Raw genomic sequence first — 15,041 nt, 5'->3', positions numbered from 1 at the left:
GTGTGCTCCCCTTACACTGTACACTCATACACAGTCTGTGTGATCTCCTCTAAGCCTTCCATGTGCTCGGTCACTCACCCCCAGGCCACCCCTGTCATGTTTCTCCCCTTCCCCACACTCTGATGTGCCTTGTACAGTGTCCCTGCCCTGCTCCTATCCCTAACACAAAGTAATATGGCGAAATACAGAGAGCAAAGCCAGCAGCCAGCTGGGTAACGGTGATAGAAGCAAAGCAGCAGCAAAGCTATTAATCTATTAAGAAAGGAACTTAATTTGGAGGATAAATTTACTAAAAATAAAATATTCATTTTTAGTAAAATATATCTGTGGCGAGTCACTAATTCTACATACAGATTCCCCAGTTGTACTTATCATGATGGAAGCAGCAGACCCCTGGATGTGGTCCATATGTAGTAGTATAAATGGGGATATACCAGATATACCTCCCCATAGGGCTATTCTATAATGGATGACCACATTCACAGATGAAGCTGGTGCCACATGTGATTATTTATGGAGCCACGACTATTTAAATCCTACATAACACTACTTCTAATTTTACCAGACGCTGAACAAGCAGTTAGTTGACATGAACATGCCCTTTAAAACTGCTGACATCACTAAAGGGGTTGTCCCAAACGTTATTACTGATTAACATTCTCATTTCCATCCAGACGCTGTTAACCTTTACACTGCTAGTCCTGTTTTCAGCTGAGAGGTGGATACAATTGCATCTTTCTCCAAGCTGCTTACAATGTGTCATTCTAGATATAAAGCTCTTTAGCTCACAGAGCATTGTCTAGCCTGGATACAACGGGGTCTACTTCTTTAGAACTTTGCTTAAATACATAAATTATACGGTATCCCCCTACTCAGAGGATGTGTCTAATCGCTGGTGATACAATCCGGTCAGAATAGGAATCCTGTAAGTCTCCTGGGTGAATGGACCAATAGTGCACGTGTGTGACCACTGTTATGTCCACTACAGGACAGAAGGAGAACACCCTTAAAGGGGTTGGCAAGGAAAAAAAAAACAACAATTGAGGTCCTCGCACCTGCTATACTAAATATATTAGTAGCAAAAATAAAACCTGACAAATAATAACCAAATAGCAAAACCTACACTATCTTGGCAATACCTTACATAGAAAGGGACAACCACAAACATCGATTTCGCACTGCAGATTAATGGATGGTACAAAACCTGATAATTCTTTCATTCAGTCACAAACATTATGAAAGGAATTACAAAAAGAGTTGAATAAAACACTTGGGGCAGGATAGTAACTTACTATTAGCTCCAGCAGCATCTGTCTGGGGCTTTTTTTTAAATTTTTTAATTTAGCTCCTCCCACTTCCCCCTCAAAATTTTATGGCCAGCTGTAATCTCATACTTCGATGAGCTGACAGTCTGTCCCAGGAGACCAAGACAGACTGAGAAGAAATTGTAAAGTAATGAACAGTTTAGAGAGAGGAAGAAAGAAGCCTGATACCCAGAGAAAGAAGAAGTTTCTTATAGTTACTTGAACTATTCATTTATGTAAAGTTGGTCACCACTGATTGGTCTGGTGCAAAAGTTGCGATCATCAAAGGGGTTAAAGAAAGTTTTTTTTATTTATAGTAAATGTACATTAAATTCCCTTTTTTTAAAAAAAAAAACGTTCTTTACAAAAACGTGGAATGTAGCACGAAAGACTCATGATGATGGAGGAATGGATTCCCTGAGTTATTTATCACAACGCCAAATATAAAGGGTCATGTAATCTTGTTGTTCTGCCACATACATCCCACCCATGTACAAGGCGCACTTACATGTACTCCGTCACCGGCGCGTTGCTTACGGTATGCGCAGCCGCCGGGATACTCGTCTCGCTGCCGTAGCTGCTCCCACAGCTGTACAGACTGGGCATGTGCACCCTGTAGAGGTTGTCGTGAGTCTGCCGAGTCCCTGGCGTCGTGGCCTCCTCGTCCCCGTCTTCATAAGTGCCTCTGATAAGACAAGAGAAGGACATGGATGAAATCACGTCTTACCCAATAGCAGCCCCCAATGCTAAAAGGGGCGTCTAAGAAGAAGAGGAGAGATCTATGTATAGGACACATCTCCACTGCAAATATTCTTAATTGATGCAATCTGCTGCACAACCACTAGGTGGCAGGAGATGCACAAGAATCTGGAATACAGAATGGCTAGAAATGTATCTAGAATGGAGGCAATGACTTATCCGGGCACAGCCCTATAGACAATGACAATGTGTGCAAGTCATCATACCGCTCCAGTATGCTGAATGCATTAGCATTTAACCATTAACCCATCCTATGATGAACCCTGCGGAACGGATATTTTAAAGGAGTTTTCTAAACTTTTCTAAACTCTGGAGGATCCCTATGGTCCAATATCATAGTCCCTTGGTCCAAATTGATGATATTGTGATAGAAATGAATGGTACATGGTGACTGAGCCTCAGTGGTTACCGGTCATTCATTTAGAGTACACACAGCATCCTGATGATCCGGAGACCAGACGACTGCTCCAGGATTGTTATGGAAAACCTGACCCCTGAAGTGTCTTTCTGTTTCTTTGAAAACCCCTTCAAAGGAGTTGACACAATTTTAATTTATTTCATCCTACAGAATCCTAAGGCTAGTGCCCCCACTGCTCACCAGAAAATGGGGAATCCTATTGAATGATGGAGCGGCCGGTTGAGCTTGCAGCTTCTCCGTTCTATGGGAGTGCCGGAAATGGGGACAGGGTGCCCAGACTCGCTGCTCCATCAATCATGGTGACTGGCGCCGATGTTCTCATTATGGGTTGAGAACATGATGATCAGATTTTTATCACTTATCCTGTGGATAAGGGATAACAACCCCCTTAAAGGCAGGCGGGCTGGGGAGGTAAGTATTAAAAAAAGAAAGCTGTACTCACCTCCTCCATTGCTCCTGGGGTCCTGCGCTGCAGTCTCGCTAGTCCGTTCCCGTGTTTGTTTACAGGGGGGAGGAAGCTCCGCTGAGTTCAGCTTCTGGTCCGACCCGTCCCCATATCTAAGCGTATGATACAGCGCTGGGAATAGGGACGGGTGTGCTCATCCGAACTCAGCAGAGCTTCCTCCCCCCTGTAAACAAACACGGGAACGGACCAGTGAGAAAGTGGGGCGGGACCGACAGAGGAGCTTTCTTTTTTTTTTTTTAAATACTTACCTGCCACCCCCCACCCCCACTTCCCCGCCCGCCGTCTGATTTTTGCCAGAATCGGACAACCCCTTTAAGGTTCATCAAGGAAAGAAGTTATAGGAAAACATGGAGACACTGGGAGAATGTCACAGACTCACCTCCTCTGCTGCCAGGTGTGGGGGACGCTGCACACTATAGAGCTGAACATAAGCGCAGTGACGAAGGAGAACAGGACCAGGTAGATGAGCCCCTCCACGCCGTCATAGCAGAAACCAGTGAGAGACTGGACGTAATCCTGGAGACAACACACATGTTGCATTTCATCCGCTGTGACCACATATAATATTAGTGGGCACTGCCCGCGTGGCGCTTACCAGGTGCAGGCCACGGCAGTCCACCAGAGCCGTCAGATGCTGCAGGTTGATTTCGGTGGAGTTGAGGACTCCTTGTATGTTCACCAGTTTATCCTGTGAGAAACAAATGACACCTCATCCCTGGGCAATATTTCTAATATTTCAAAGCCAAGGCCTGCTGGAGTCCAAATATGTGTCAGGAGGAGTGTCGTGACAATGTGACAGATGAATGGAGGCTCCCCTCTTACCAAAGACTTGGGGTAATCTTTAACTGCGGAGCGCAAGAGGTCCAGAACATCATCCTGCATCTCCACCAGGGCTTTGTGGCCGCTCGACAGCATCTACAAGAGAGACACAGACTTAATCTATAAGGAGCAGGGGGAAGCGGGACTCACAGGCTCACACTCTATAGGAGGGGGAAGCGGGACTCACAGGCTCACACTCTATAGGAGGGGGAAGCGGGACTCACAGGCTCACACTCTATAGGAGGGGGAAGCGGGACTCACAGGCTCACACTCTATAGGAGGGGGAAGCGGGACTCACAGGCTCACACTCTATAGGAGGGGGAAGCGGGACTCACAGGCTCACGCTCTATAGGAGGGGGAAGCGGGACTCACAGGCTCTCTTAATGGGAGGGTGAGGGAAGCAGTATTCAGAGGCCCACCTTTTAAAAGTGGGGGCAGGACTCACAGGCTTTTACCAAGTCCTGGTAACAAGTAAACAGCATCTCCTGTGCTTAAAGCAGTCATCTTATTCAATATACTGAATTATCACATCTCTTGGACTATTTGCTTTATCAGCCTCATATTACAATAGTTAATAGTTGAATCATAGAAAATGATATCTTTGCACCCCTCTCTATCTGGCAGAGAAGCCGCTTTCCTTCCTTCTAGAATATAATGCACCTATGTAAGAGCATATTATATAAAAACATCATCACATTAAGCATCCGCATTAATATTCTGCTGACTCGTCTCTATGTAAGGAGCCGCGGAGGGAAGGACCTACCTGCTGGAAAGGATTAGTGGACCCCGGGTTACAGGACAGGTAGTAGTTTAAGATTTCTGAAAAAAGAAAAAAACCTAATATATATTAATACATCTAAACCTTCTGCGGGAGAAGCCGTGACACCGGATGATTTGCGGCTTATCAGCATAAGGCAGGAGGCGATCCGACGGACCGCAGGGAATCGGCGAGGATGGAAAACCTTTTACATTAGATATACACAGAGCGTCTGCATCTCTCACTGCTAGGAGGGCGATTACACTCAGCGGGAAGGGTAAATGGATGTCTGGCTACATCACCGCAACTTCATTTACAGGAACAGTCACCATTTAGGAGATAAGAGTCCTGAGTCCGCTAATTCCAGTGATGGCCGGAGACCCCAGGGAACGTGGAAAGATCTTACAGGAGTGAACATAATAAATTAGCCGCCAACCCAGGCGTCTCCAGCTACCGCTCTCTACTGCCAGAGGTCACGGCCCGGTCTCTCTACTACCAGAGGTCACGGCCCTCTAGGATCCTCGCAGACAACCCATGGATTGGCACGTGCAGGGTGTAATGTTTCATTTCCCCTGTGGTGGCGCTGCAAGGAAACTAAACTTCAAGGGAAGAAGGAGAAGAAGATTTGGCACTCACCACGTGATAAAGTATATCTTCTTTATTTCTTACATCGTAGACATCATAAACAGGGGCTTAAAAACCCAACGAGGACGCCAAGAATTGTAGGCAAGATGAAGCGCTGATGCGCGAAACGAGTCGTCCCTAACTAGCGCTCCCGCGCTGTCACGTTCCTCCCCCTGTCTATGTGGTACCTGTTTATGATGTCTACGATGTAAGAAATAAAGAAGATATACTTTATCACGTGGTGAGTGCCAAATCTTCTTCTCCTTCTTCCCTTGAAGTTTGAATACTCTGTCCTGTGCCAGTCAGAATTTTGAGCACCACCACTTGCATTTACTTATATGCGACACTTTCCATAAGAAGAATTGGCTAAAAGGGTCATACATACCCCGTTCACTACCGCTATAAGATTAAACCAAATAAGCTGTGCCCCATACACTCTCTTTCTTTTTCAATGCAAGGAAACTAAACTTCTGCCAGGTTTACCCAAAAGATTACAACTAATCACTGTGGGTGGGCACCTTGTAATGACACGGCCCACTCCCAAAGTACTGATCCAGCAGGGTGACATGTAGGGATGGAGCGCACACCCGGAGCTTGTGCAGATAAGAGCCCGTACAGTGGAGGCCTAAGTCTAATCTTACTTCAGCTTCACCATTATATTACTACAGGAGAAGGAAACCTGCCAGACCCGACTCCAGGGAGAGAGGTCATCATGTCAGAGAGAGCGAGCAAAAGAGAGCGAGAGAGAGCGAGCAAAAGAGAGCGAGAGAGAGCGAGAGAGAGAGAGAAAGAAAGAAAGAAAAAAAAACAGGGGGAGATAAAGACAGGGTAAGAGTGTGGAGGAACGAGGGAGAGAGCGGAATAATGTAAAAGAGGGAAGGAGGAGAAAGGGATGTGGGGAGATGTTAGAGGTTGTGATAGAAAGAAGGAGACAGGATGGGGTGAGGGGATAGTGATGGAGGGTAACAGATACATTAGGAGGTGGATAGAGAGGGAGCGCGGGGAGATAGGAAGACAGAAGAGGTGGAGGAGGGGATAGGATCTGCTCTACACCCAGCACAGCACATGGTGACATGTTCTTCCATGAGCAGCCATAACATGGCGCAGCAGTGCTACAAAGACAATGGAGACCCACGGCCATGTCCAGCCCCGGGTAGTAAATGTTCCTCCCAATCTTCAAGACACCCCCCCCCCTCCTTCTCCTCTGCACATCCTGAGACGTCTCCTGATGCCGGAGTGATGGGAGCGCTGAATATTTCATGGCGCTCTCTGGAGATGCGCGGACGTGTGTGCATGGAGGGCAGCAGAAGCGTGTGAGCGGCGGGGGGACGCGGACGTGTGTGCGTGGAGGGCAGCAGAAGCGTGTGAGCGGCGGGGGGACGCGGACGTGTGTGCGTGGAGGGCAGCAGAAGCGTGTGAGCGGCGGGGGGACGCGGACGTGTGTGCGTGGAGGGCAGCAGAAGCGTGTGAGCGGCGGGGGGACGCGGACGTGTGTGCGTGGAGGGCAGCAGAAGCGTGTGAGCGGCGGGGGGACGCGGACGTGTGTGCGTGGAGGGCAGCAGAAGCGTGTGAGCGGCGGGGGGACGCGGACGTGTGTGCGTGGAGGGCAGCAGAAGCGTGTGAGCGGCGGGGGGACGCGGACGTGTGTGCGTGGAGGGCAGCAGAAGCGTGTGAGCGGCGGGGGGACGCGGACGTGTGTGCGTGGAGGGCAGCAGAAGCGTGTGAGCGGCGGGGGGACGCGGACGTGTGTGCGTGGAGGGCAGCAGAAGCGTGTGAGCGGCGGGGGGACGCGGACGTGTGTGCGTGGAGGGCAGCAGAAGCGTGTGAGCGGCGGGGGGACGCGGACGTGTGTGCGTGGAGGGCAGCAGAAGCGTGTGAGCGGCGGGGGGACGCGGACGTGTGTGCGTGGAGGGCAGCAGAAGCGTGTGAGCGGCGGGGGGACGCGGACGTGTGTGCGTGGAGGGCAGCAGAAGCGTGTGAGCGGCGGGGGGACGCGGACGTGTGTGCGTGGAGGGCAGCAGAAGCGTGTGAGCGGCGGGGGGACGCGGACGTGTGTGCGTGGAGGGCAGCAGAAGCGTGTGAGCGGCGGGGGGACGCGGACGTGTGTGCGTGGAGGGCAGCAGAAGCGTGTGAGCGGCGGGGGGACGCGGACGTGTGTGCGTGGAGGGCAGCAGAAGCGTGTGAGCGGCGGGGGGACGCGGACGTGTGTGCGTGGAGGGCAGCAGAAGCGTGTGAGCGGCGGGGGGACGCGGACGTGTGTGCGTGGAGGGCAGCAGAAGCGTGTGAGCGGCGGGGGGACGCGGACGTGTGTGCGTGGAGGGCAGCAGAAGCGTGTGAGCGGCGGGGGGACGCGGACGTGTGTGCGTGGAGGGCAGCAGAAGCGTGTGAGCGGCGGGGGGACGCGGACGTGTGTGCGTGGAGGGCAGCAGAAGCGTGTGAGCGGCGGGGGGACGCGGACGTGTGTGCGTGGAGGGCAGCAGAAGCGTGTGAGCGGCGGGGGGACGCGGACGTGTGTGCGTGGAGGGCAGCAGAAGCGTGTGAGCGGCGGGGGGACGCGGACGTGTGTGCGTGGAGGGCAGCAGAAGCGTGTGAGCGGCGGGGGGACGCGGACGTGTGTGCGTGGAGGGCAGCAGAAGCGTGTGAGCGGCGGGGGGACGCGGACGTGTGTGCGTGGAGGGCAGCAGAAGCGTGTGAGCGGCGGGGGGACGCGGACGTGTGTGCGTGGAGGGCAGCAGAAGCGTGTGAGCGGCGGGGGGACGCGGACGTGTGTGCGTGGAGGGCAGCAGAAGCGTGTGAGCGGCGGGGGGACGCGGACGCGTGTGCGTGGAGGGCAGCAGAAGCGTGTGAGCGGCGGGGGGACGCGGACGCGTGTGCGTGGAGGGCAGCAGAAGCGTGTGAGCGGCGGGGGGACGCGGACGCGTGTGCGTGGAGGGCAGCAGAAGCGTGTGAGCGGCGGGGGGACGCGGACGCGTGTGCGTGGAGGGCAGCAGAAGCGTGTGAGCGGCGGGGGGACGCGGACGCGTGTGCGTGGAGGGCAGCAGAAGCGTGTGAGCGGCGGGGGGACGCGGACGCGTGTGCGTGGAGGGCAGCAGAAGCGTGTGAGCGGCGGGGGGACGCGGACGCGTGTGCGTGGAGGGCAGCAGAAGCGTGTGAGCGGCGGGGGGACGCGGACGCGTGTGCGTGGAGGGCAGCAGAAGCGTGTGAGCGGCGGGGGGACGCGGACGCGTGTGCGTGGAGGGCAGCAGAAGCGTGTGAGCGGCGGGGGGACGCGGACGCGTGTGCGTGGAGGGCAGCAGAAGCGTGTGAGCGGCGGGGGGACGCGGACGCGTGTGCGTGGAGGGCAGCAGAAGCGTGTGAGCGGCGGGGGGACGCGGACGCTTGTGCGTGGAGGGCAGCAGAAGCGTGTGAGCGGCGGGGGGACGCGGACGCGTGTGCGTGGAGGGCAGCAGAAGCGTGTGAGCGGCGGGGGGACGCGGACGCGTGTGCGTGGAGGGCAGCAGAAGCGTGTGAGCGGCGGGGGGACGCGGACGCGTGTGCGTGGAGGGCAGCAGAAGCGTGTGAGCGGCGGGGGGACGCGGACGCGTGTGCATGGAGGGCAGCAGAAGCGTGTGAGCGGCGGGGGGACGCGGACGCGTGTGCATGGAGGGCAGCAGAAGCGTGTGAGCGGCGGGGGGACGCGGACGCGTGTGCATGGAGGGCAGCAGAAGCGTGTGAGCGGCGGGGGGACGCGTGTGCATGGAGGGCAGCAGAAGCGTGTGAGCGGCGGGGGGACGCGGACGTGTGTGCATGGAGGGCAGCAGAAGCGTGTGAGCGGCGGGGGGACGCGGACGTGTGTGCATGGAGGGCAGCAGAAGCGTGTGAGCGGCGGGGGGACGCGGACGTGTGTGCATGGAGGGCAGCAGAAGCGTGTGAGCGGCGGGGGGACGCGGACGTGTGTGCATGGAGGGCAGCAGAAGCGTGTGAGCGGCGGGGGGACGCGGACGTGTGTGCATGGAGGGCAGCAGAAGCGTGTGAGCGGCGGGGGGACGCGGACGTGTGTGCATGGAGGGCAGCAGAAGCGTGTGAGCGGCGGGGGGACGCGGACGTGTGTGCATGGAGGGCAGCAGAAGCGTGTGAGCGGCGGGGGGACGCGGACGTGTGTGCATGGAGGGCAGCAGAAGCGTGTGAGCGGCGGGGGGACGCGGACGTGTGTGCATGGAGGGCAGCAGAAGCGTGTGAGCGGCGGGGGGACGCGGACGTGTGTGCATGGAGGGCAGCAGAAGCGTGTGAGCGGCGGGGGGACGCGGACGTGTGTGCATGGAGGGCAGCAGAAGCGTGTGAGCGGCGGGGGGACGCGGACGTGTGTGTATGGAGGGCAGCAGAAGCATGTGAGGGGTGGGGGACGAGGACGTGCCAGTTACAGACTCAGTCATGGCTCTGCTGATGCTTCTTTATCTTCCTTTATTGTGTGACTCGTCCATCGCTCAGCCGAGCCACCACACTGGTATCAGCGCCTCCATCACCGCTCAGGCGGGAAAGGGTCAAGTGCTTTATCGGTAATAATACATAAATCGGTATGTATGAGTTATATGGCATCAGAAACGGATGACTATGGTCTTCCATAAACAGCGCCACCCCTGTCCATAGGCTGTGACTGGTACTACAGCTCAGCCCGACAGCCGGCTCCCACTGTATCTTATAATAGTCATCCCTTGTAATGAAATACCCACCAATCACAGAGCACAGGGAAGGAAGGGGTTAAATATGTCAAGCTCTTATCCTCCATAGCAATTACAGCACTTAAAGGAACGGATCAATCTCACATGAGAGGGTGTTTAACCCCGAGGTCCCCTGGAAGCAGAGGCCTGTCCTATGTCATCTCCTCAGTTCAGACCCTGATAAATAAAACACGAGGAGACGCTTCTGCAGAGTGCAAACCCTTGTTACTGGGAGGTCTGCGGAGTCTTACACATTTATGTCTTCTCTTATTCCTAGTAAAGCTCATCCAGAAAAAAAAAAATTAGTCAAATTGTGGTAAAATCACAAGATATATACCGAGGGGGGGGGGGGGCGCGCATGATAATGGTCTCCCATGTAATGCAGGACTGGCTTGGGTTCTCCAGAGTAAACATTCCTGCTTACTGGAAGCTGCAGCTTCTAGGGAAGGTCCGGTACATGGGATTGTCTATAGGTCCAATTCGTTTGAATGGATCAGTGTTCAGATTTTCTCTTTGGATATCCTTACATTAGTAATGAAGCTATAAAAATCTAACAAAACAGGAAAGTCCGTTAGTGGCTCCCTCTCATGCTCTACTCCCAGTGATGAACTGAGGGATCCTGGGAGTTGTAGTATCCTATGGCTGCTAACTCCACCTACTTTAGAAAGCCTAAAAAACTTTGTAAATCATAATAGCAAACTATTTAAGCTCTGTTTTGTGATAAATGATATAGAGTTTTGTTGTATTCATTTATTTATAGCATTATGGGTTTTTGTATGAGACATTTTCATATTTCCTGAAAACCCCCTTATAGGGACCCGATTTTACCCTATTATATTACTGACCCTCTCATGTAGTGGACGAAATGTCCTTCCTAGAATTCCCCCTTTTATGTGAAATCTCACCCATTTACGCCAACAAGGTTGTGTGTCAATGAGCAGAGAAGAGTCAGATTTGCCTGAGATGAAGAAGTTAAGATGCTGCAGGGAGAGGATCACTTCAGACACCCCTCATTAGGTTTGCGTTTCTGTGACTGGTAAAGACATAGTTAGAAATGTGAGCTGCAGATAAAGATCCATTTCTCACCTATGTCGATAACTGTCTGTATCTCCAGTTCTGTAGATGACAGAATCACAAGCCTGATGCGATATGAAAGATGAGATTCTTACCACTAATATGACACCATGTTTCTTGGTGCTACAGAGTTGAAGATCGTGATATCTGAAGTGCCTATCCCACCACAGACTCTAAACTTGACTCATCTCAGGTAAAATATGACTCTACTCATTTTCATATGACTTTAGAGAAGATTTTGTTCATTTTTAAAATCGGTAAACAGGCGAAATTTCACATACAAGAAGGAATGCTAGAAAAGACATTTCATGACTCATTTTCATGGGTGGGATGGGGAGGGGTAGGAATGAAGTTTAATAGGGTAAAATCAGGGTCCCTTTAATATCTCCTTATAAGAAATATTCAACAAAAAACACACCAGGGATCACTTAACTCATAGATCCATAATCTTCTTATATTTGTTATCCATGGCCTCCTTATTTTTAAAATTATGCTAATGAGCCAGAAGTTCTCTGAGGGGGGATGTTACCACAGCTCCTCCATGCTGTAGCTTCACATGCCGTTACACTGTGCAGAGGTCTTTTCCCCCTCCCACTGTGTGAGATTACAGCAGGCGGGGAGAAAGTGCTGAGAGAGCAGGGGAAGACAGTGTAACAGCCTATGAATCTACAACACAGGCTCGGGTAACATCCCCCTCTCATAGTCCTTCTGGCTCATTAGGAATAAAGGCTGTTATACTGTCTTAACATATATGGATAACACATACAAGAAGATTACCATAGTCACAGTGCTAGATCTATGAGTAATGACCCTGGTTTATCATGATGGATTTTGATGGTTGATTTCATCATGATGGATTTTGATGATATATACTGATATATATTGGTGAAATATACTATAAAAAGAAAGTAGAAGTCTGTATGCGAGTGTCCTCCCTGTAGACTGCAGTATTATAATGTAAAGGGTTAAAACTCTGCAAACCTGAAACGGGGGAATGATCCTCTTAGCACTAATATGGAAGATGCCATTAAAGTATGTGAACCCGAGCATTAGGGTGTGTAATCTGCAGGCGGGGGAGCAGCTGCGGTGTGCCGGGGCCAGCGGTGCTCGTGACATCCGGGGTCAGGACACTCTCCTGTAATTACTGCAGACATCTCCGACACCATCTCTGCGCACACCAGTCTGGAGATGGTCAGAGATGACAGGTCAGGGGCGAGCAGTCTGCGTTATTTGCAGCGTACCACAAAGCAGAAATCCTATGTGCTCCCTATGGTCCCGTCTCCTTCTCAGCGCAATCTGAGATTCCCATGGCCTTTGCAGCAGATGCTTGACATTGAGTGTTACAGATAAGCTTGTATTGACTATACTCCAAAAATATTTCAAAAAAGTTACCCGAATTCAGGACCGCTTTATCTTCTACCACTTTGGCGACAAATTTGTCAGGATCAACACAGAAATCGCTGGAGCCCTTCAAGATAACAGAGACACAAGTTAGAGAAACCCAAAAAAATCTTATCCAACGATCGACAAGACGATTCTAAAACTAATAGTCTGTAAGGGTTGTCCCATTTTTACTTAAAGAGGAGCCTAACCTTAGTTCACCAATACTGTGGGTGGAGCTTAAGAACAACCCTAAATAATCTATGTCACCAATTGGGAGTTCAACGTGTGTAGCAACGTGCAGGACCATCTAATGAGCTGAGAGCTGGTGGTCGCACATGCTCAGTCTCTCTTTCCAAAGCTAGGTCTGTAAACAGTAATTGTCTATTCAGCCAATAAAAATAGCCTCTTGCCCTTCTTGTCAGGAAAGGAGCAAATACCTCAGCAGGTACATGCCGGTATATCAGATAAATCTCACCACTACTGGGATAGTTATAGGTGTGTAGCAACATGCAGGACCATCTAATGGGCTGAGGGCTGGTGGTCGCACATGCTCAGTCTCTCTTTCCAAAGCTAGGTCTGTAAACAGTAATTGTCTATTCAGCCAATAAAAATAGCCTCTTGCCCTGCTTGTCAGGAAAGGAGCAGATACCTCAGCAGGTACATGCCGGTATATCAGATAAATCTCACCACTACTGGGATAGTTATAGGTGTGTAGCAACATGCAGGACCATCTAATGGGCTGAGAGCTGGGGGTCGCACATGCTCAGTCTCTCTTCCCACATCCAGGTCTGTATATAGTAATTGTCTATTCAGCCAATAGAAGAGCTTCTTGCCCTGCTTGGGAGCAGATACCTCAGCAGTACATGCCTGTATATCAGATAAATGTCACGACTACTCTGATTTAAGTTAAAGTTGTGTAGCAACGTGCAAGACCGTGTAATGAGCGGAGAGCTGGTGGTCGCACATGCTCAGTCTCTGTTCCCACAGCCAGTTCTGTAAATAGCATTGCTTTATTCTTAGCTTCTTGCCCCGCTTGTAAGGAAAGGAGCAGACTCTGCAGAACATGTCAGTATATCAGAAAGGTTCAAGGTATATAGAAAAAGGCAGGATCATCTAATGAGCTGACAGCTCTCTTTACAACGATGTCTGTACAGCGATGCTCTGTAGCGGGCAGCTAATAGAAATAGCCTTTTGCCCTGCTTGTCAGGGAAGGAGCGGATCCCTAAGCAGTACATTTCAGTCTGAAAGGACTATACTGATCTATTAACTTACTGTAAGATATCAGAAATATGGTTCTACTTACCACGGCCACGGCCAGCTCCAGGCCCATGGATGCCCAGCTGATGATCAGCGCCAGGACCCCCAGGAAACAAACACTGGAAGACACAGGGGGCAGTAATAAAATTTCTCGATTAACGATAAGAAATCTTGTAACAACTGACTCCTGATGCTCAGTGTTTTTGGGACAAGTCAATGTTAAAGGGAACCTGTCCCAAGGTTTGGGCCCCTAACCAGCAGCAGGTCCTTATGTTTAAGGCATTTAAGTCATTCCCGAAGATCCTGGCGCATGCAAATAATGATATAATAATCTTTATTTATATGGCGCCATCATCCTGGAATATTGTAATAGGCATCTCCATCCAAAAAAGAACAGATCACAGAGCAGAAATTAGGAGTCTCTTCTCTCTGGATGACCCAGTGTATCCAGGACTGCACATAGATATTAATGGAGGTTGTAATACCACAGTTCCCCTCTGGGGGCGCTGCAGGAACACTTAATGATTGGTTTCTCTACAGTTCACAGCTGATTACAGGTGGTCTTAACGCGCCCTATATATAGGGCATCCAAAACAATAAGCCACCTTAAAGGCAATGTATGGGACATGCTCTTTAACATCCAGGAGGATGGGGGTTGTACGCACTGGAACCGGTTAATCCCGTCCAGCTGTAGCGTATTTATACCTATTAGACGGCAGCGTCGGGACAGAGAAGCTTCTTTTGCTGACTGCTGCACTTTTTCTGTCTCTAATTTTCCATCACAGTTGGATGTTTCCAGGAAAAGTGATCCAAATCCACCCGCAAAATACTAGGGGAGCCTTGGGTCGGGGCAGTGGGTTTTCGCAGTTTTGGCAGCTCCCCCCCCCCCCCCCCCATTCCAGCTACTGACTTAGCATTATAATTGTGATGATGATGGAGACAGGCTGTGGTATAATATTCATCTATTGTGATATTCATACTGATCTCCCTGGTTCATGAATAAGAAAGATGAGATTAGTTGGGTGTCAATCTATTTTGGGTCTGTGTAAACTTTAGGTGACAGCTCGCATTTCAGTGTGAAGACCAAAATAATCTGCTAAATCTGTCCTTAGACTGATGGGGGTAGGGCACCTGCCAGCAGTTTAAAGAGACAACCACAGCGCCGTATACTTTATAGTGGCTGTGCTTGGTATTGCAGCTCAGACTCATTCAGTATGAATAGGTCTGTCACATGAGGGGTGCTGCTGCTCTGGGAACCAGGTGCCAGACCCGCCGCTTGTTAACATTAAAAAAAAAAGGGAAATTCTGCAAATAAAAAAAACCCCATCTACAACCTATATGATACTTCAGAGCTGTATTCATAATTCAGATGGACGCTACCATATAGCTGAGCACCTACAATGTAGTGGAGCGCATAGTGCCTTCCTATAATCAAAATACTATTCAACTACTTCCTAGTAGAGAATGCTGCAAATTTCAGCTT

General features: G+C 50.9%; 1 protein-coding gene across 4 annotated transcripts in view; it reads right to left on the bottom strand.

The window, feature by feature from the left end:
• TTYH3 (tweety family member 3) overlaps positions 1-15,041 on the bottom strand; it is a 64,027-nt gene that overhangs the window by 16,680 nt on the left and 32,306 nt on the right. For all 4 annotated transcript variants that reach the window (XM_072120322.1, XM_072120325.1, XM_072120326.1 and 1 more), the window contains exons 6-12: positions 13,605-13,677; positions 12,311-12,386; positions 4,530-4,585; positions 3,770-3,862; positions 3,543-3,635; positions 3,327-3,463; positions 1,813-1,989 (exon numbers count right to left, since the gene is read on the bottom strand). In XM_072120322.1, coding sequence (XP_071976423.1) covers positions 1,813-1,989; positions 3,327-3,463; positions 3,543-3,635; positions 3,770-3,862; positions 4,530-4,585; positions 12,311-12,386; positions 13,605-13,677 — 705 coding nt within the window. The remainder of the gene's footprint in view (positions 1-1,812; positions 1,990-3,326; positions 3,464-3,542; positions 3,636-3,769; positions 3,863-4,529; positions 4,586-12,310; positions 12,387-13,604; positions 13,678-15,041) is intronic.

The sequence above is a fragment of the Engystomops pustulosus genome, chromosome 8, assembly GCF_040894005.1.
Source record: "Engystomops pustulosus chromosome 8, aEngPut4.maternal, whole genome shotgun sequence".
NCBI lineage: Eukaryota > Metazoa > Chordata > Amphibia > Anura > Leptodactylidae > Engystomops > Engystomops pustulosus.
The sequence above is the reverse complement of the archived record's forward strand: the minus strand, read 5'-3'. Positions and strand labels throughout refer to the sequence as shown.